At 35.7% G+C, this 22,188-nt stretch overlaps 1 protein-coding gene across 1 annotated transcript in view; it reads right to left on the bottom strand.

The window, feature by feature from the left end:
- Positions 1–22,188, bottom strand: part of ADGRV1 (adhesion G protein-coupled receptor V1) — a 290,567-nt gene that overhangs the window by 220,369 nt on the left and 48,010 nt on the right. Inside the window, exons 21-34 of the mRNA XM_038170880.2 lie at positions 21,437–21,563; positions 19,077–19,294; positions 17,096–17,839; positions 15,633–16,006; positions 13,584–13,760; positions 10,759–10,939; positions 9,938–10,140; positions 9,160–9,289; positions 7,446–7,526; positions 5,955–6,094; positions 3,953–4,562; positions 2,793–3,008; positions 1,609–1,824; positions 181–425 (exon numbers count right to left, since the gene is read on the bottom strand). Of these exons, the coding sequence (XP_038026808.2) occupies positions 181–425; positions 1,609–1,824; positions 2,793–3,008; positions 3,953–4,562; positions 5,955–6,094; positions 7,446–7,526; positions 9,160–9,289; positions 9,938–10,140; positions 10,759–10,939; positions 13,584–13,760; positions 15,633–16,006; positions 17,096–17,839; positions 19,077–19,294; positions 21,437–21,563 (3,662 nt within the window). The remainder of the gene's footprint in view (positions 1–180; positions 426–1,608; positions 1,825–2,792; positions 3,009–3,952; positions 4,563–5,954; positions 6,095–7,445; positions 7,527–9,159; positions 9,290–9,937; positions 10,141–10,758; positions 10,940–13,583; positions 13,761–15,632; positions 16,007–17,095; positions 17,840–19,076; positions 19,295–21,436; positions 21,564–22,188) is intronic.

The following is a 22,188-nucleotide window of genomic DNA, read 5'->3' as shown; positions in this document are numbered from 1 at the left end:
TTTTTTTTTGTTTGTTTTGTTTTTTGTTGTTTTTTTTTTTTTTCTAACAATTACAAGCAAAATATAACAAGAAATTCTAGCACCTTCCTGCTGGAACATTTCTTGTTTTCCATCATACATATTTCTAGAACAAGTCAAAACTAATACCATCGTCAAGGAAGATGTAACTGCTTGACTTACTTCTTCTATTTCTGGGACATCATCAGCCAGGATTTCCAATAGTAGCATCTGAAAGGCTTCCCCAGGAGCAAAAGTAATATTGCCTGAGGCAACCTGCAAGTCTTCATCAGCAGGGTGTCCACCAATGGTAGCAACCCACTCAACAGTAACGTTACCAAGTGTCCCAGCGTTACGGATTACTGGCAGATTTATGGGTACTGATCCAAATTCAGGCTCCTCCACAGTGAATTCAGTCATCTGGAACACTGACATGCAAAGAGGTGTATTTCATTAACAGTATTTACAATATTTACAATAAAAACACCATCCTAGTTACCTAATTATATATTTTATTTCACTTGATTGCATTCATTTGCACAAGTAAAAAAATGTTAATCAAGTTTAAACTTTGAATTGAACTTTCAGTATCATTACTTTTTATCTGCAAAGAAAATCAGCATGAAAATTCAGCCCCCACCCAAGAGTTTAGTCCAACATGTCCATTGTTCAAGTCTAGCCATGATCTAAGTTTTTTGAAGACGGTAAGAAGGTAATTTTTCCCAGTGAGGAAATTTTTTATCATTTTTATGTCACTCACGGAAAAAATGTGTCAACGTATTCCATCTAAATTGTTTCAAATGTAAGTCTTTCTTGTAAAAATCTTTAGTCATTAAGAATTAATGAATTATCCATGTGGAATTAGTTACTTTTGTCAATTTCCTTTACCTTTTGCTGATAAAATGGAATAACTGAAACGAAGTAGGGTACTAGCAAAGAGTAAAATTTTCAAATAAAATGTCAGGAAAACATATACCAGAAATACTGAAATAAATTAGAAAAATAAATAGAAAATATAAATTTCTAAAATGCCATTTAATATTTGAAATTACCATTCAAAACTTGTGTAATGAAACTATTTTTGGAAAGTGTCCACAATCCATTTTATTGATAATGACAGAAAGAAGAAAAACTACAATAACTAACAACCAGAACATATAAGAATGCAATTTAATTCGTATTTGTACTTTCCAATTTCCCCAGATATTTAAACCTGCTTTGCCTGATTGTTTTGTAAAACAATGACACTGCACTATGCAAAAAGGTTTTGGCATGTAAACTTAAGCTTAAAGCTATTGCAGAAATGCAACATTTAGAATAGATTAAAAAATACAAATTAAATTAAAATCCATCCCCATTAGGCGACTGCAAAATCCACCTTCGTCTCACAAAATCTTGATATATAAACTGACCGAATGCTTTAATTTCACTATATAAGGGCACCATTTGCCCCTAATTACATGTTTTATTTTAGTTTATCTTATTTTGTCCTTATCCAGACTTCATCTTTTGTATTCTGAAAATTTTTATTCATTGCCCAGTAATAACTCACCCAGAAATCAGTAGATTGCTACTAGAGAAGAAAAAATACACAAATAACAATGCATTTACCAAAGGATCCAAATGGGTCATCAGAAGCCTCAATGGTTATGATTGCCCTTGTCAAAGATCCAAGCAAGGCTCCTCCTGTTGTTTGATTCAGCAGCTGAACGTAAAAGGACTCCTCAACTTCAGGATTGATATCATTAATTATATAAATTGGCACAGCTTTACTTGTTTCTCCTTCTAGTAAGACAACATCTGATGAGGCTACACTGTAGTCCTCACCTAGATATGTACATGAAAAAACAACAAAACAATAAAAACACAGAAGAATATTAAGTCATTCTGGTTCATTATGAAACATCACTAATGTTTATCAGCACTAATATTTAACTTTTTTCTTTTTGCATTCCCTTGTGTTCATATGTTGGTGTGGTTTTTTTTTTGTGTGTTTTTCTTTTCTTTATCTTCATACGCAGGAAATAAAATTTTTTATTTCCTACTGCCTTTTAGATATCTGGATGGATGAAAATAAATCTCATCTTGGCCAAAACAGAGTTTACACTGTCAGTCCAAGAAGCAATTAAAAAAGGTCCATTATTATCTTCCACTGAGAAGATCACATTACTGAGACATTCCTATATTTGATTTCTGACAGTTGTCTGGCTTTCCAAAAGATAACATTAAACAGAAGTTTAATTGGAGATTTTACTAAAGAGATTTTACTAAAGGACATAAAGTTGCTCATGGAGCATAAGGTTGCTCAAAGGACATAAATGAGGTTGCCTCATGGAGCTTTTCAGGGATCTCCTGAGAGCTTTACCTTCCATTTGTAAAGTAAAAGTCTTCTTGAATTGTGCTTGACTTCTGTCTGTGTCACAGATGAGTTACCAGCTCTCACTTTCCCTCCAATAAACTCAAATAAGTCATGCATGGCAGGTTGAAATATGTACGAAGGACTATGCAGTAGCTATATATACTACTACAGGATTTTTTATTTTTATTTATTTTATTTTTTTGAGAAGGTGAGCAGCCACCAGGGAAACAGCCAATCCCTTTCCTTACATTTCTTGCTAGATTCTTCAATGTTGCTATCTCTGAGCTGTTTTAAATTTGATGTAAGTTGTATTTTTTCTACTTGTGTTACTAGACTGTATTCAATACACACTTGTTTGCTTTGGTTACTCGAAGCATACAGTATGCTCTTTCTGGTTTAACACAGAATGTGTATTTCTGCTATTTTGATTTCTTACCAGCTGTTGCAGTTATTGGCATAGCTTTGAATTTCACAGAAACATCTGCAAAAATTCCCCCAGTTCTGGTCACATTAATGATTGGTCCAACATAATTTTCAGCAACTCGCACAGCTGAAGCTGAAAGCTGAAGTGTTCCAAAAGCATCATCATTGGCATTGATTATTACATGAGCTATAGTCTCACCCACTGATCCAAGACGAGGAGAATTTGCAACTGAAATATAAAACAAAAAACAAAAAAACTCTTAGAGCAAGCCTGAAATGCCTCCTATATACGGCTATACAGTTCATAGACATACACCTCAGTTTAGTGGCTGGCCACTACTAGCTTTCAGCAAAATTTTTGTTTTAGATTTGGACAAAATATAACTACAAACTGAATGAACATACTTTTGGTGTTTGAATTACATTATGTCAGAAAATCCACATTTTTACTTACTTATTATTCTACCCTGCTGTGGAGCATACGAAACATCAGTACTTTGAAGAGGTGAGGTACTAGCAAAATTACTTTTTATTTGTCCATAGGACAATATAATTTTACACTAGCTATGATGAAATATAAGTAACCTTCCAGTTTCCCAGTAGAATTATTTGTAGCATTTCCCTTAAAATCAGGATTAATCTGGGAGATGCATGGGGGAGAGGGAAGGGAAATTAAACATGCCAAGAAGCTCTTAAGCATAAATAAGGCTGTAATGACCTGAATTTATCTGAATAAGGGATCAGGCAAATATCCTCTACACTAAAAAGCCAGCATGAAGCTGCAATTCTACACCACTTAACATTTAAAAGGCTTTTTTGGCTTTCAGTAAGTGGAACTAGTTTATTTCCTATCATTGTGCCTTACAGAAACAACAGGTGAGCAGGTATTAGTACACAAAACCAATACAGTAATACAGTTGGCCTAAAATACCTGGGATAAAGCAGATGCAAAAGGGAGAAAGAAATGTCCACCCCTGACGAAATTTTGTGCTAAAGGAAATATATGCTGACATACAGAATCTTCGTATGTAATATAACTTAAAGGGTTCTTAACTATAAAGAGTTAGGCAGAGGTAAAATTTTACTGTAATTTCAATTGTTGCATTTTATCCTATTAAATATAAATATTAGCCTACACATTTTGGTTTTGGTTTACATATGAAAGACACTTACTTGGCCGATCCTGTACTTTCTCAATCAAAACAGTACTGTTTAGCTCCACAAAAACAGATTCTGACCTCTCAGGATCATCATCATCCAAAATAGGCAAAGATATTGTGGCTTCACTTTCATTGGCTGCGAAGATCACATAACCAGTAATGGGTATATAATCTTCTCCTTGTATTGCTCTAACAACATCAGGTGGAAGAAAGGGTGACTTTTCATCATCACCTAAAGTTCTGTATGTAACCACTACTGTACCAAGCAGACCACGAAGCCTTACTATTGTCAGGGAGATATTTTTTGTTTCTTCCTCAACTTTTATTGGTCTGTTTCTCTCAGAAAAGATGAACAGTCCATATGGATCATCATTAGCTAAAACTGTTAATGTTGCATTAGTATGATTTCCAAGACGACCACTGGAGACATTGATGATCAGAACTGAAAACACCTTATCCAGTTCAGGCACGTCATCGGGAGAAACTTGTATAGTAATATTTGCTCTCTCTTGGCCAACATCAAATGTTACATTCCCATATGCAGAGACCAGGTCTTCTGTAAGATCACAGACTATGATCCAATACAGAGTCACCTCGGACAGGGACCCATGAGTTCTCACAACCTAAGTGGAAAACACAAAAATTTATGTACTTCTTTGTACTGTAAGAAAGAAGAACATAAAAGTGTAAAATGGAATACAGAAAAGTCACAGAATCACAAAATATCCTGAGTTACTGAAGAATCACAGGACTTATCAGGTCCAACACCTGACTCCACACAGGACAATCCAAAATCAAGCTGCGTGTCTGACAGGGTAGTCCAAAAGCATCTTGAACTCCAGCAGCTCGGTGCTGTGACCACATCCCTGCGGAATCTGCCCCCGTGCCCGACAACCTCTGGGTGCAGAACCTTTCCCTCACACCCAGCCTGACCCTCCCCTGTCCCAGCTCCATGCTGTCCCCTCGGGTCCTGTCGCTGTCCCCAGAGAGCAGAGCTCAGCGCCTGCCCCTCCGCTCCCCTCGTGAGGGAGCTGCAGGCCGCCATGAGGCCTCCCCTCGGCCTGCTCTACTCGGGGCTGAGCAAACCCAGGGACCTCAGCTGCCCCTCTTACTTCTTGCCCAATAGACCCTTCACCACCATAGTAGCCCTCCTTTGGATGCTCTCTGATAGTTTATCTCCTAGAATAATTTGGCAGTGTTGTCATCCTGGCTGGGTGGTCTATAGCAGACTCCCACTACGACTTCATGTTATTGTTATAACTTATTTCCATGTCCCTTAATCCTTACCTGGAGGATCTTAAGCATGTCATTGCCAACTGCAAGCTGCACACAATCCAGCCCCTCCATTATATACAGTGCAAAGTCATTGACATGATGAGTTAAAAATAAACTCATTTTAAAAAGTGTGATCTTTATCATCTTAGCTTTGCTGTATTTATTGTGTCATCAGCACTTACTTTAAAATATTCTTACCTCAAATGTAAACAAGTAGAAGCAAATTTAAACTTACATAAAACATTAGGCTGTAGCGAGGTGGGGGTTGGTCTGTTCTCCCGTGTGCCTGGTGACAGGACAAGGGGGAATGGGCTAAAGTTGCACCAGGGGAGTTTTAGGTTGGATGTTAGGAAGAACTTCTTTACCAAAAGGGTTGTTAGACATTGGAACGGGCTGCCCAGGGCAGTGATTGAATCACCATCCCTGGAGGTCTTTAAAAGACGTTTAGATGTAGAGCTTAGTGAGATGGTTTAGTGGAGGACTTGTTAGTGTTAGGTCAGAGGTTGGACTCGATGATCTTGAGGTCTCTTCCAACCTAGAAATTCTGTGATTCTGTGATTCTGTGTGATTTTAGTTTTAAGCTGAAAGATACACTTTAGAAAGTGAAGTATAAAATGTCAAAACCAATGTGCATGATAAGTTAAAATGCTGTAGACTTATTGTAAAAATATTGCAGAATGCTCTGTAAAATAGACATGAAAGACGACTGCATAGCAATATGAGACCCAAAACTTTCTAACCTGCAACGTAATATTGCTATATCCATCTTCAGGCTCAGTTCCATTTACTGAGAGTGACTCAGTACTGAACTCAAAGACGCCATGAGCATCATCAGAAGCCTCAATAGTCACAACGATGTGGGATGCAATTCCCAAGCTGGCTGTAAGTGCAAGTGACAAAATGAGTTATTTTTTATACCATCTTTTCTTAAATGAAAGAAATCAGCTAAGGAAGTTTGTTACAAAAAGCACACAGAAAAGCATAACTGGAATATTTCTGCTGTTTTGCATTTTGTGGTGTGTTTTTTTTTTTTTCTTTTCTTTTGAAATCTGGAATAATTATCCACATGGATAAGGAACTCACTTCCTATAACGCAGTCCTAGCAGCCCTTCTATGGAACAACACTCCACAGCAACATATAAAATGCAAATATTTTAAGGGAGGATCAGAAATAAAATTACTTGTCTAATTAAGGAAAATGAACTAGAATTTAGAGTAGGGGAAAGTTATGTGATAAAACATAGTGTAAGCAGTGCAAACAGGAAAAAAGCAGGTACTATTTTAACTGAAGCTGGAACAAAAACAAAGAAAAAGCTAGTCCAGGAAATTCTACCACTATAATGATCATCTTGTGTGAGACAGCTTGCTGCTTAGAAAGAGAGAGCCTGGCATTTTAAAAAACAATCTGGAAACACAGAAGAGGAAACAACACTTCCCAGGAAGTTCCAAAAAGTGGTTAAACCACAGACATACTCTCAGGTTCAAACTGAACTCCTTTGTATGTACGAATAAAACAGAAAATCAGGCTGTCACTGTGGAATAAATTATTTGATTTCGATAATGGGTGCTAACACAATATTTTCAGGTCTCTAGGGTTTAATTCAAAATCCACCATCATTAGCATTTCCCTCTTAGTAGGTGTTTTTGTTTTCATCTTATTTCTGCATATTGTATGTTTTTAATTTTCTCAAGATTATCTTTGTTTTCTGTATGTTGTGACAAAAATACAGACTTCAAAAAATGAAAAATAATCAAAGCATTCTTTTAGAAAAAAAAAGCTAACACCACTTATTTTTTATTATTTTTGAGATGCAGAGATCAAAGCATAAAGCAAGTGGCAAAAGAAAGTATCAAAATGCAGAGTCAGGTAATTTTTTAAATTACCTTAAATTTAAAAAGTTTCTCTCCTCTTTGCTCTCCAGAAAATTTTATAGTTGTCAAACAAGGCTAATTTTTGAACTACTTCAAGAATAACTACATTGTGTTCTATAAAAATATAGCTTTGAAGATAGAGAAGCTGTTATTTCCTGTATTAGTTAGCATTGACTGCTGTTGAAATTAAACCTTTTTTAAAATGGGAAAGAATGTTTTGACAGAACTCTATGATATACCTAAATTAATCACCTCAAACCACAAGCAAAATAACACTATGATAAGCTGTGTCAGTAGAGTAATTTATGAGGGATATTACAGTTAGCATAAAGAAATAAAGATTAATCCAAAATGCTTACCATGCTGATGGACAGTTGGAAGGAAGAAATCCACGTTCCCATCACCACTACCACTGCCATCATTTCTAAAGAGCTCAGCAACTTTAAGATGACAGACATACAGATATATACACATATATACATTTATAAATTAGAGTGCAAGCAAAGAGAAATTTAAACAATTCTGGACAACAGGAAAAAAAGAGGGAAGCACTCTAAGAAGGTATCAACTTTGGTTCTGAAAGAGTACAGGAGTTCTAATAAAGACTGAAAAAGATTTACATATGCCACCTCTTACTTAATTTATGACATTGGAAATAGCAGTGGGAGGTCAGAATGAAAGAAAACACATACATATAGTTTTGTCTTTCCTCTCTTTCCCCCTTTGTGTCCCCTCTTTGTATTTCCCCTTTCTTACTCCTAACTGAGGCTTGTCATGGAGGAATTTGAATTGAAAAAAAAAAGACGGGGAGGGGATAAAGTCCCTCAAGTCCCTTATTCTAATATTTTCTCACCAAGTGAAAATGTTGGGAAGATCTGCAGAAAGCTTAACTAATGGGGACTTCATAAGCTTTGTCCTTGTGTTGGAAAGGCCAAAAAGAGGGCTCATTTTAAAAAGGCTATCTCGTTACTGGATTACTAAAGTTAGTTGTAAATTTTCTTTCACAACAATTTGAAAGAGAAAAGTTTGACTCCTTTTAACAAAACAACTATTCAACTAAAAAGACAAAATATGTGAAAAGTCTCCAAAACTTTACCAGAAGAATCACTGAGACCACGTTGCACCATAGACACATACAATCATAGCAGAGAGCTGGATTAATTCAAAGAAATATGATACAACTTCCCAGAAGGGACCACACTCGCAATTTCTGAATTGTTTAAAAAAATAACATCAGTTTTTAAAAAAATCAATTTATAGCTGTCAGTGTTTCTAATTACTTTTTCCTCCAACAAGCTTTGCAATCTCCTTTAAAATTTTTGTCAAATGGAAAAAAAATAAAGTCTGTAAGGTATTCAGGGGGTTATGTGGCAGCACCACTATGCTTTGCCATCCCTTCAGACTAGTCCTTCAAACCAATAATTTTTTCAAGTGCTTGTCTTGTTCTTACAGTTATCTACGAGCTACCTCTGCAGCTACTGCTCAGCAAACTCCCTATGGCCCTCAGCATCCACAGCCTATTACTGCTGTAATCCATTTTAACCTATGTATTGTGGTTCCTCTGATTTCGCTCACGTGGAAGAAAAATGGAACAAAACAAACTAAAACCAAAACAAATTAAAAAAAACAAAACAAAACAAAACAAACACTTTGACTGTTTAGCCTTAAATACTTTATAAATATTCAACATTTTTGAAATGCAATGTATTGCTAATATATTTTTGCATTATTTTAGTCCTTATTACCAACCATGAAGTTATATAAAGTGAGAAGCAGCAATTGCCTTTAGATGACCTAACAGATGGCAGTAATACACTTCCCTAATACATGGTAATAATATACTTGCTATGGGATCTGGTTGTTTCCACCAAGGATTACGAAGAGAACTGAGGAACAGTTCTTCCCTAAGACAAAAGACAGCTGTATGGAGGAAAGGGAAGTATGGGGGGGGGGATGTAGAGGTGCTTTTTGTTTGTTTTCAGAAATAACATAGAAAATAATGCTAAGGCAAGATTTTTATGAATGAGTAAAGGTCATGAAAATACAACTAAGGGACTGATATATGTGCCTTACCTCCTCCCTCTGGGTTCAACAGCTCCACTTTAAATGTTTTTTCTAATTCAGGAATAGTATTATCAGTGATGTTAACAGTAATGTACTTGTATCTTTCTCCTGGCTGAAATTCCAGTGTACCCACAACAGCCTGCAATATAAGAGCTCTTCATATTTTTGTTCAAGTCTAATGTTTCCATCCATACGAAAAAAAGAAACAGAACCTTCATTTTGTCTTTTTCAAAACATCTACTTTTCCTCACTTAAGCTTTAAAAAAAAATCTGACGAATTTGTTTTACAAAAAAAAAAAAAAGACATCTAAATTGACATACTGGTGAGCATCTGCATGCATGTATATTTTTCTTATTTTTCTGCACAAATTATCAGTTGGACAAGCAAATGCAGATACATGCAGGTTATTTTGCTAGGCATATACAAATCCCAGTATGTACAAATGTACAAGCATAATGTTAACCTGTACATGCACTTGAATAATATGGTCTGTAACAACAGCAAAACTCACATATTGCCACACTGAAAATTCTGTTAAGAAAAAAAAAAGTTCAAAACCAGAGGGTTTTCCTAGACAATGCAACTTACTGCAGAGAAAAGAATGGAGAAGTCAAATAACAATGCATATTTTTAAGTGAATATTACATATTCATTTGCCACATCATGTTGTAGTCTTTCTGTGAAAGAATCATAGCTGGGCTAGAGTAGTCAAACTGAAGGCTATCTCCCTGATAAATAACTCCAACTAATTCCAAAACAATTATACCACCTTGGCAATTGCCATACCTCATAATCTATGGGACTGAAAGCTGTGACTGGCACTGTTCTGTATTCCACCAGAACTGTTCCAAGAAGGCCTTGTGCACGAACTACAAGTAATCTGACGTGTCCAACTTCTTCTTTAATAGTAATATGAGGCACAGAAGAGGCTGGAAGAATCATTTTATCACCTGGCTGAGGAGGTGGCCCCACAGAGAACTGGAGCAGACCTGAAAGACAGTAATTTCTACTTATATGGCTTTTCGTAAGAAATTTTAAAGATGATAAACAATTTAAATAAAATGATTGATAATGTATCTTGTGATGGTTCTGAAATTAAAAACCACTTATACCAGTATACCCTTAAGCCTCAATCACATTATTTCCAGAGATGTGCTATGTGCCTTACCCTCTCTCACTGATATTCCTGTCAGTCTTGATACAGACACAGCACAATAATAAAATCTTCTCTTCCCAAAAGAGCCTCACAGGCCGTGATTTTGTGTATTTACTGGTACAAGAAACATGGAGAAATGACTGTTACTGTCAGAATTCTCATTTGATGAAAAATTTGGACGGGATAAACTACATGCAGATCCTTTATTTGCTCTCACAAATGAATCATAGCTTGTTTGGTCAGGGAAGATTTGAGGCCAATTTGTAAAATTATCAAAGAAAAGTAACTCAGCATTCATTCATGTATATAAACAATGAATTAATTCAAGTTAGATAAAATGGAATATATGAGATTGCTTCCTCAACTATTATGACCAAACAAAGTTTTTATCTGACTAGAAACAACTACACAATAATATGAAACAAGGCTGTATAATTCCCATCATTGTTACCATATGGGTGATCACTGGCTTTGATGCTGATATCAGTAGTTTCCTTTTCTGGATCTATACTTGCTCCACTGGTAGGAGTTGAACCTAGTTTCCCATCTCCAGACACTGCAGAGACTAATGTCACACGGAAATATTCATTTAGCTCCGGAATGTCATCATCAATAACATGCAAATTTAACACCTAGAGAAGGACCAAATCATGGAGAAATCAAACCATGCAACATGAAACACTGCGAGTTTTGTGAACCTGCCTATCTCACTGAATTCTTTGATTAGTCAGTCAGCTGTATCTGCTGTATAGTTCTGAAAGTAAAGAACAATATTTTTGCTCTCCACATAATTTCAATTAAATTCTAAGAATTGAAGAATAAGAATTTTTACGTCTAGAATATGCTTTCCAAAAACAATGCTTCCAAGCTACTGGAAATGGAAGGCATATTTTCTGAATCGTTTCAAACTACATAAAAAATGATGATAAATACTTGTTTGGTTGGTTTTGTATATCTTCACAAAAGCAGAGTTTAATTTCCATGTATTGAACACGAAATATCTGATAAATTTAAAAATATTTTAGAAATCATGCTTATGAAGAGACATTACAGTGATTAATCCAATTTAGAGAGCAAATAAATTGAGCTTATTATACCACCTGACACTTCAAATTGCGTATCATACCATTTATTAACACAACCTTGCTCTAAACACGCTAACATATTCACTTCAGAAAATTCCATCTTTCTTTATGACGTGATACAGTTAGACAAACATATAGAAGAAAACATTTAAGTAGCTGATCATATTTAGAGGAATGGTAATGAATAGATTATAAATGTCAGTTGAAAGTCCCGTGGGATATCCCACCTGAAGAGCAGCTTGCTACCAGTCTGTTTCATGCAGAGCCATGCATATTAGCTCCTCTGTGTGTAGGCAGTCATTGGACCAGTAAGCTGTGGAGCAAGAGGCTACACCAGCCATTGTCTGCCATTAGACAGAGTAATGTGGGCCTTGCCTATGCTGCCAAAGCTTTGGAAATTTCTGCTATATATGATTGTATGAAATGCAGTAATATAATTTCACAGAGAAATAAAGGTGAATGAACAAACTATTATAACACGAACAAACTATTTTCAGCTACCACATGCTTTTGCCAGTCATTAGATTATCCACATTCACAGTTCTAGTGAAGTCACTGGGATTCCTGCAAATGGCTTCAGTAGATTTCAGTCCGCATCTACCATACAACCATTTGGGCTGGAAGGGGCCTTAAAGACCATCTAATTCCACCCCCCTGCCATGTGCAGGGACACCCCCCAGAAGCCCAGGCTGCCCCCAGCCCCATCCAGCCTGGCCTTGGGCACTGCCAGGGATGGGGCAGCCACAGCTCCTCTGGGCAGCCTGGGCCTGGGCCTCACTGCCCCCTGAGGGAAGAATTTCCTCCTTGTATTCAAATCCCTCCCTCACCCTGCTGCCCACACTGTTGTTGGTGCAGCCCAGGGTACGGGTGGCTTTCTTGGCTGCCAGCACACAGTGCTAGCTCATATGAAGCTTCTCGTCAACCACCACCCCCAGGTCCTTTCCCCCACAGCTGCTCTCAATGCTTTCTTTGCCCAAGCTGTGTTTGTGCTTGGGATTGCCCTGGCCCAGATGCTGAGGTCGGGACAACCCAACCCTGTCCCTAAGGAAGTTGTTCCAGTAGTTGTAAAAAATTTCAAGCCAAAACTCTCTCCCAGTCTTAGTACTCTTTGCCCTCTGTCTTCTCCTGTGGTTCCTTTAGAAGAGAGAGCCTCTGTCAACTCCACAGCTGCCCTTTAGGTTCTGTAATAATGGGATCAAAGTCCCCTTTTTTTTCTAAAGGGTGAAAAGATCTAACCCCTTGAGTCTTTCCTTAGAGGACAGGCTCTTTGGTCATCTTTCTGGACCTTCAATCTTCCCACATCATTTTTTAATTGTGGGCCTCTGTAGCTTTGAATTCCTACTCTTTAGTTATCCTGGTATTTCCTTTTTTTATTATTATTATTTTTTCTTTTTTTTTTAAAAAAACTCCTCCAATTCCGATAAGGAATTTCATAACACTTTTAGAAAGCTTTCTCAGAAGCAGCTGAAGCTTTCTTTATGCATCAGTTCTCTTTCTCTCCCCCTACTCAGATATGCAATTCTGATTACCAATTTCAGGTGTCTCTAAGGCCAGAATATTGAATAATTTCCTTATGTTCCAGTTGCTTGCACACTTTATGCAGAGGAATAGATTGAAGCAGACAGTAATCATTTCGGGGAGACTCAAAACAGCTATTGTTACAAGAACACCTTTAATCTTCTGTTTCTGATTTTGAATTTAAAAGGAGACAGAACCTGGACAGCCTTGAGTGCAAGAACAGCAATGAATCTTACGATTGTCTATTTAATTGTTGTGGACATAAATTTGAGTTACAACACTCAGATCAAACCTGATTATTTTCCAATTTCGAAAGTACATGGACTATCTACACTTTTAAAAGTATACATACACACACACATAAATACAGTTAATATTTTTTACGTATATGTACATATATCTAATATGTACATGCACACATGGTGACTTTTGAACTGAGGTATGCACAGAGCTACAAATAACACTTGTTGTCAGGGATGAAAAAAAAAAAGGAAAGAAAGAAAATATAAATATATAACAAAAAAAAATAGCAAAATAAAAAAAAATAATAATAACAAAAGCCATGTGAAGTAAACACTCTCTAGTATGAAAACCAGCCAAGCACCCTCAGAAGGTATTTTCCAGGAGGTTTGTAAAGGACAGGATGAATAATTAATAGGAAGGTAGGGTTTACCTCTGATCTCTGCCAAGGAAGGAATGTGATAGTGCCACTGCTATTAGAAAAATCGGTAACAGAGTAATTAATGCCAATGGAATCAACCTGTGAGATAATGTACTTTATATACACATAGTCTAGGGCTCCCCTTGTACGCTCCACAACACAGGATATAGTGGAACCTTCATCAGCAGTCTGGAAGAAAGCAAAAATTTGGAACATTTATTACTGTCAAAGTAAATCAAGGCAATTTCATTAGATAACATGAAAATATTTAATGCCAGAAATATTTAATGTCAAAATATTTAATGCCATTTTTCAAGTAAAAAATTGCTGTCATGTTACTTTCAGCTCTTTTGGAGTGTTGGGAAACTGAAACTGACCTTGATGCCAATCAGAACAATCCTAGTGGAATTTACAACAGAGTCTGATGCCTCCCTGAGGACTACTTAAAGTAACAAATAACAACAATACACTGCAGTTTGTCCTGAACACAACCCCTTTCCTAAAACCATGTGTCAGAAACAGAATCAATATGCTTGAAATGTACCTGTCAAAAGGAACTGAAACTATTGCTTTATATTAATGTCAATATTGCAATTTTCCTTAGCAATTATTTAAAGAAAGATTTGGATCAGCACTTTCCCTAACCAGACACAGTATGGATAGAAATAAACTATATCATCATCATTCAGAAAAACAGATTTTTCTGTTCTACCGTCCTCCTTACAATTCTGTATCTTCACAGATAACATGACTTCTGCAGCAACAGCTTCACATCTCTGGAACGAAGCTTGAATTGGTACTGTCCTTCTATTTTATAAAATAATATTCATAAAATTAACATAGAAAATAATTTTATCTAGAAGTTACTGGAAAGGTTAAAGCTATCTTATGTATTAGATAAATTTCAGGGCTGCTTTGTAATAGATACTGCGTGTGACTTCAGCTGCCTAGTAGACAGATATGCACAGATAAACTACTGGTAAAAAAATGCTGTGTTCCTGCATCACTGCTAAGAGCTCTAATACTTCCCTGGTGAAATGGACATAAGATAGGTGCAAAACAATTAACATGCCATATAAATTTTTAATTTTTCTTCATGGTTGGCTGATGATCTGTGGCATCACAGTGTATCAGAGGCACTTGAACCTGAAGGAATCTAGTATCATAGCATATGGTAGGCACATAAAAAGCAAACTGAACCAAACTGAAAACTAGTTATCACTCAGGAAAGATAGTTATTTTAAAAACATCATAAGCACTTTGATTAAAAACGAATGTAATTAAAGCTTGTAAGAGTTCCCAAATGAAAACTATATTGGATTTTTTTTTCTACAAAATAATCCAATACCAATAGAGATAGCTATCATGTTATTCCCCCTTATAATTGATTAAAGAAGTAAAGAATGATTTATGTTTATTTCAAGCCTCCTCAAAAAGTAGCAAGTGTACACTCTGCATATAGAATGGATACCACTGAAATAAGATTTCATCTGTTAAAACTAAAACAACAAAAAAACAACACTACTAAATCAACCGATTAAGATCAAACATATGTAAATTATAACTTAGTTTATGACAGCAAATGAAGGTGGAAAAATCCATAACACTGTCACTGCATGATCTCTAGCAAAATTATCTCAAACACATCATGTGACACAGAAAACTAAAATAAAAATCTTCTCAATAATCCATTCTCCAAAAAAAAAAAAAAAAAAGAGAATTAAATCTTACTTTTAACTGGTAACTCAGTATCAAATGTAACAGAAGTGAAGGTAAAATATTCTTCTAGAAAAAAAATTAAGTCTTAGCCTTCAGTTTATATAGTAAACTAAATTTTCCTAACAAAACCGTTTTTATTTTTATTTTTGAAACTATACAGTAAATCCCAGTGGAACTAAGGTTGTGTTAACAGAACATATGCATCTCCAAATCCTAGGAAAACTTTGCTTAACCACAAGAGCAAACACTGCAAAATCAAGGCTTTGTTCAGGTCACTTGGTCCTGCCATTTAGCTGTCTGTGCCTGGAATGTCACCTACAATTTCCATTATGACTACCTTACCTCAGGGATACATGCTCCAGTGAAGCCAAATAAACCATTAGCATTATCACTTTTCTGTATCCTTAATCTTGCTGTGGTGTTTTCTTGTGAAATTCGAGCTCCGCCACGCACAGAAATGAGCTTTAGTATGAATAATTCTTCTCCTTCTTCCTCCTTGTCATCCTTTGCAGACACTATGAATGATTTATTGGTCTCTCCTTGCCGATACTCCAAATACCCAGAGACAGGGTGGACATCACTTTTTGCAGGAGTTGCATGAAGTTCATAGATCTCTGCTCGTGTCAACTTACGCTCATAAAGCCTTACATCCTGCATTAACCCTGTGTACCTACTGCTGCCGTTGATTCCTGCTCCAATTCTTACTATTCCTGGACCTGAGAAGGAAATGATAATATTTTCTCATGTTATTGTATTTATATGAAATAGTCAGCAGTTGACTACCTGTTTTTCTTAAAAAGCAATGGTAAACTGTTCATTGTCCCTGGATTAGTAATCATATTGATCTTGAGATCCAAAATCAGGAGGATCAGGAGCCTCATCTCAGTGTAACAGGTAAGTCCTCACAGGCCAAACAATTCCATCCTATGCTGTCCAAGTTTTTCATCCTGTTAGTTCTAGCCTCATATTCATTCCTACTCTATGCTATTCTGTACCATGCTATGCTATTCTCTTGTGCTAAAACACACACATCAGCTGTTTTCAGTTGCTTTTCAGAAAACAAAACAAAACAAACAAACAAACAAACAAAAGCTGTGCTCTTCAGTGTATTGTCATACATACGTCACTGAGTGGCAGTGCTAGAGATGAGCAACCACAGGAACTGATAAAAGTCCCAGGGCACAAAGTGGAGGATGCTTAGAAAAACTGGGCTGCTATGCACACCACTGTGTATTACCCAACATTTAATGGAGAGAGATGGCATACTTGCCTAACTATTGTGTTATCCCCAGACAGAGCATATGCCATCTCCACTAATAAAGAAAATTTACAGCACAGAAAATTTACAGCACAGACATATCCTTCTAGCAATAAAAGCATTATTGCATTTCACATATATTTGTTCTAGAAACCAAGAGGAAAAAAAAAAAAAAAAAACATCTATCTCAGCTCAGCTACAGTACTGCAAGTGTGATGGAAATTACTAACTGCAGAAGTACTATTCTTTGTACAAATGGAAAAATTGATTTCTTAAACTTCAACCTGGAATTTTAAAAGCAGAAATAAAATAGTGCATCATACAATTAATAGTCCTCTATTTTCACTCAACTTTGCAGCAGTTTGAATTTTTTGGAACTTTCACACATAATTCCCATAGGCTTTCTGAAAATCCTCAAAGAATTCTTATCCATTCCTTTCAATTAACTTGACAGATATAATCATTTCAGTGTATTGCTTCCACCTTTGAAGTGGCTAGACTATGCATTTCAGAGCTTTATATACAGAGAAAAATAGTGAGGGCTCACCATCAAGAATCGCTTCTCCTTTTAGACTCTTCATTCCTCCCAGAACTTGAATTCCATCAATGTAAAATTCAATTATACTTTCATCCAGAGTAATCAGAAGGTGAAGCCAAGTATTCTCATCCAGGTATTTCATGACTGATGTTTTAGCCATATATGTCATATTGGACCCTAATGCTGTATAATGAAGCACTACAGAAACATGAGAATCATTTGTCTGAATTTTCACAGCGTAATATAAAGTCCCGTTATCGTCATCCTTTTCAATGATATAGCCATCTGTATTGACATTAGGAATTAGCCACGCTGAAAATGTAAAATTGGTTACTGCATTATTTCCATTGTAGGGGTATTCAGGACCGATAATGCCAAATGCATCCTCTTTTCCACTGAAATACAGAGCGTCTGTTCCACTGTGATGGCGCCTCATGTGGGGCTGTGATTGTACTGAGCTTGGGAATGATCCAAGCAACAAGAAATCTACCATTGATGGCAGTCCAGCTTGGAAGGTACTAGACAGTATTTCCCAACCTAGTCGGACAACACCGAAGGTGCCTTGCTGTCTCCAGATGGTGAAGTCCGTAATATAGGAAAGGTCATCTTCAGAAAGAGTATCTTCCACTATCTCTCTCTCTTGGCTCTCTGGATCTATAACAAACACTCCGAAAGGGTCATCATTGAAAGGGATCATGACAGTTACAGTAAGACTGGTTTCAGATAACTGACCACCGGGACCTGGAGAGCCACCTACATAATAGAAGTTAGAGTAAAAGTTAATGATTAAACAACATGATGAGAAAAAAAGTTTCAAAGTACTTTTTTTTTTTTATTTTAATAAAACAAGTTTCTAAAAAGACTCAAATCTTCCTTTAAGATCCCCTGGACTTATAGCAAATGAACTAACTTGAAAATTACATAGTTTAATTGTATTATCCTTAAAACACTGTGCTGATGTGATTTCAGTAGAAAACAAACCCGCATGCTATTTTTCAGATGCAAAAAACACAGATGTCTTTCAGGTAAAACATGACAAGGTCCATCATTTCTTAATTAGCCAATGAGGTAGGTTACCTTTGATTCGTTTGATAAGCGTGGGGGCCAAATTCAATTAAAATTCAATAATTTGTATTACTCTAAGACTTACAGGAATACAGAATGGCAAAATCTTGCCTGTTGCCTCTGATACAGAAATACATTACACCTTGCAAAAACAGTAACCAGTTGTGTATTAAAACTGTTGCCCAGTCCTGGTGTTAGTCATCTATCTTTGCACAGTAATAATTCATGATATGAAGATCATGTTGTGAATGCAGAACCTCTGTGTTCAAAGTGAACAGTGATCTACCTATTATAAGCAGGAAATCTTTCGTACATCCGTATGGACTTCACTTATAGGAAAGCACAATGCACGTTTGCACTTGCATCAGGGAACAGAAGACCAAGAGTAGTACTAAAGTGGAATTAATCCAGATTAGGAAATGTGTCAGTAGCAATTTAAAGTTGTAATTTAAGTCATGTGAAGTGGTAACTACAAGTATTTTACCTCCTCTAGGGAAATAAACAAAAAAAAAGCAACCTCTATTATGGGAGACACACATAACCTTTAAGAACTTTGTTATTTCTTTGTTAGTATTTCTTTGTTTTATATTTTTTGCATGGAGTGCTATGTATCTGAAATTCAGATCTCTTGGTTTTTGAAATGAAACTTCTGAACTTTAAGAAGTTTAATTTCAAAAACCAAGAGGTATCCCTTTTAAAGTTCAGATCACCAAAATGTGTTTAACAGTAATTTGGGAACTAACTCTCCCTATATATGGAAATCAAGATTAAATAAAAAATAAAACCTAAAACCTTACCAGAAAAGTATAGGGTATCAAGACATGATTCAAAGTAATGCTCTTTCCAGTGTTGGTTTCTTTTTGATTGATTAAGCATAACTCTTTTCTACCAGCTATGAAGGAAATGGTGGTATGGAAGACAATACCTGAAGCATTCACCAACTTTAGAGTGTAAAATTCATTGAATTCAGGAATTCTATCTGAAATGGCACGTAGTGTTATTGGCTTCGATCTTTCACCATCCATGAAGCACACAGTCCCATAAGTTTCATAGAATTCTTCTCCTGGCCTCAGCGCAGAGTTATTATCAAACAACTGCCAGGTCAAAGAAACATTGCCGAAGTGTCCTCTGTGTCTCAAAATCCTGTTCAGTGACACAGAAATAATGAGAGTCCTCACGAGAGGCACGTATCAGCATTCAGTAGAAAAGGAAAATGTGGAGACCTCTTTTACTCTAATCTTCCTTACAGTAAGAAGTAATATACTATGTAGTTAAGAAGTAATATACTGTGTAAGAAGTAAAATACTAGTAATATACTACATTGTTCGATGAAGTCTTCCTTTTAAAGGCAACTACTTTTGCAGTACAATTCTACTCCCAGAATATGTACTTTAGGGAATAGAAGTAGCATATGCAGATCCATGCAAAATACTACTGTGAAGCTACACATCACTGTGTCTTGTGATTCTAAGTTATAAAGATAAATATGAATGTAAAATAGTTCAGGAAGTTAACATTAAAAATTGATATACTTGAAAACCCTTAGACAGGAAAGAGAATCATCTACATTTAACCACAAACGTTTCGCCTTGCAGTCATCAAGTCTACTTAAACTTTTTCCTACACTTGTATTAAATTAGAATTATATTCTACGGCTTTCAGAAATCTACTGTTATTTGTGATTAAGAATGTAGTAAATGAAAATGATTTTTTTTTTTTGGTAGCTATCTGCTAATACAATTTCACTAATTTCAAAAAGGCACTACAAATAAAAAGTGACCCATACAGTGCCTTTATTAAGAGTGCGCTTTACATTCAGGAAGTTTGCTTCTGTCAGTTTGCATGGTGACATAAAGTGCCATACGTATAGATTATATCAGGTTGAAGAATTAGTTCAGCTAAACTAGTCCAGCCACAGCAACACATTTATGTTGTTTCTGCTTCCAAAGGTTTTTCTTTTGTGGCATTTTGTGTGCTCTATCCCAGCTGTGTAGCACTGCTGCACTAACTCCAATTACCTCATTAAAACCTCTGTGTTTTTGGTGGTTTGGTTACATGCTACATTGACCACTTTTTTATATGCTACACAACTGTCAAAGAAGTGCCAGTATGGAAGAGACAGATCCCTAGTAAATATATTTTATCCATGATGACTGAGCAGGTTCCTCGAATGTTGGAGATCTTGGTATCCTATAATTCCATAAAGCACCTGTATATAAGCATGTTTACATCAAATCACTATTCTTAACACCACCAAATCCACAGAAATTATCCTACAGATTAGACTATACAGGACAAAAAAAAAAAACAAACAACAAAGCCCAAAACAATGAATGACACAACAACAACATACACACAATGAACTTAATATCCTCATTTCTTGAGACTATTCATTTTTCAGGTGTATTAACACAGGCATAAAGAACCAATTCACAGTCATAAACATCTGTTCCAAGGCTTTAAAACAAACAAAAAAAAATAATAAAGCATGATTTTTTAAATGCATGACGAACCTCTTCCCTAACTATTTGCACTATCATTTTATTGTGACCTAACTTCTCTTTACAGCCCATCTCAAGATTTCTTAATGAAAAATCATTTTTTCATCCATTTAAAATCCCATAGTTAATTTATGAAATGAATTTAACAAGATGAGATGCCAAGTGCATTCAGTTTTTAACCCTGCTCATTCTTGAATATATCACGGTGGCACAAAGGAAAATACTTTCAAAGGTCAGACTAATGAAGAATGTCACATCTGGACTTTAAGTATAGATTTCAATCTGTAATTAACAGATAAAAGTAAAAAAAAAAATAAAAATACAAAAACAGAAAGACAGAATACAGTAGTTTGCAGTTGAAAATTTCAAAGATGGGTACAAAAAGCCACCTCGTACCACACAGTCTTAATTAGCTACTGGTTGAGTGTTTTTTTTTTTTGTTTTGTTTTGTTTTATTATTATTATTTTTATTATTCTTCTGTCAGCCTAAGTTCTATTCTCCTCAATCTACAGGTTCCTGAGACTACAACAGAACATCAATACTGAAGTCTTATTTAGTTACATTTCAACATGAGTTTCTGTGCACTTTTTAATATTTACTGTCTACTCTATAGTATTACAGGTGATGTCTTCCACACATTACAAATCATTTAATCCAAAATTTTCTATAGCGCACTTCTATCAATGCACACTTGTGCATTTGATCTAATCAAAGTGCTGTTTATAAAGTACCACATACACCAGTTCCAAAAGAATGCAAAGATATTGTTTAAAAGTTACTTACCAAAAAATGTTACTTTTGCCTTCTTCAACAGGCTTCTCTAAAGGTTCCAAAGAGAAAATTCCATTAGGATCATCATTTGCTTCAATAATAACTGTTGCCATTCCAGCCTTAAAGATAACTGTGTCCCCTAAAAAGAGGGCAATTATTTTATTAAAATTGGAATAAGAAATGTAGGCAACTCTAAATCCAGTTATGTTTTCTACTTACTTCAATTGATTTTATACAAAGAAAAGGACAAAGTCAGTGAAAAACAGTATTTGAGGTATTCAGTGGGAGGCAAATCAGTGTAAAAGTATTTAAGTAGTGTAGCATCCAGAGAGCAACACATAAGATTTTCAGGAAAAATAACATAAACTTAGAAGATGTGATTTTTACTACACATTTTCCTTGCATGTAGTTGTTATGTGAGGAAGATAAGATGAATATAGAGGTATAGAATAAAAGAGTAAGGTATTCAGAGACCCCACCTTCTTTAGACCTAGAGGAAAAGTATTCTCTTTAAACTAAATACAAGCTATGAGCAATGTCTAAGAGTTTATTCACACCCATATCAAAGAATATCTAAAAGGAAGAAACATAAGATTCTTATGAAGTAGACGGAAAGCTAGCAGGATTTCAGTGTGCATATTAGTACAGGTAAATATTAAAGGATGTTAACTCCATTCCACTGTCTGTAGAAGAACGTAATGTTTCCACACCCACCCCATTTTTTATCTTCTTTGAAAGTGCCAGACTAAATTTTGTTCCACGTT

Source organism: Anas platyrhynchos, chromosome Z, assembly GCF_047663525.1.
Source record: "Anas platyrhynchos isolate ZD024472 breed Pekin duck chromosome Z, IASCAAS_PekinDuck_T2T, whole genome shotgun sequence".
Taxonomy (NCBI): Eukaryota; Metazoa; Chordata; class Aves; order Anseriformes; family Anatidae; genus Anas; species Anas platyrhynchos.
This window is presented reverse-complemented; position numbering and strand designations above follow the sequence as displayed.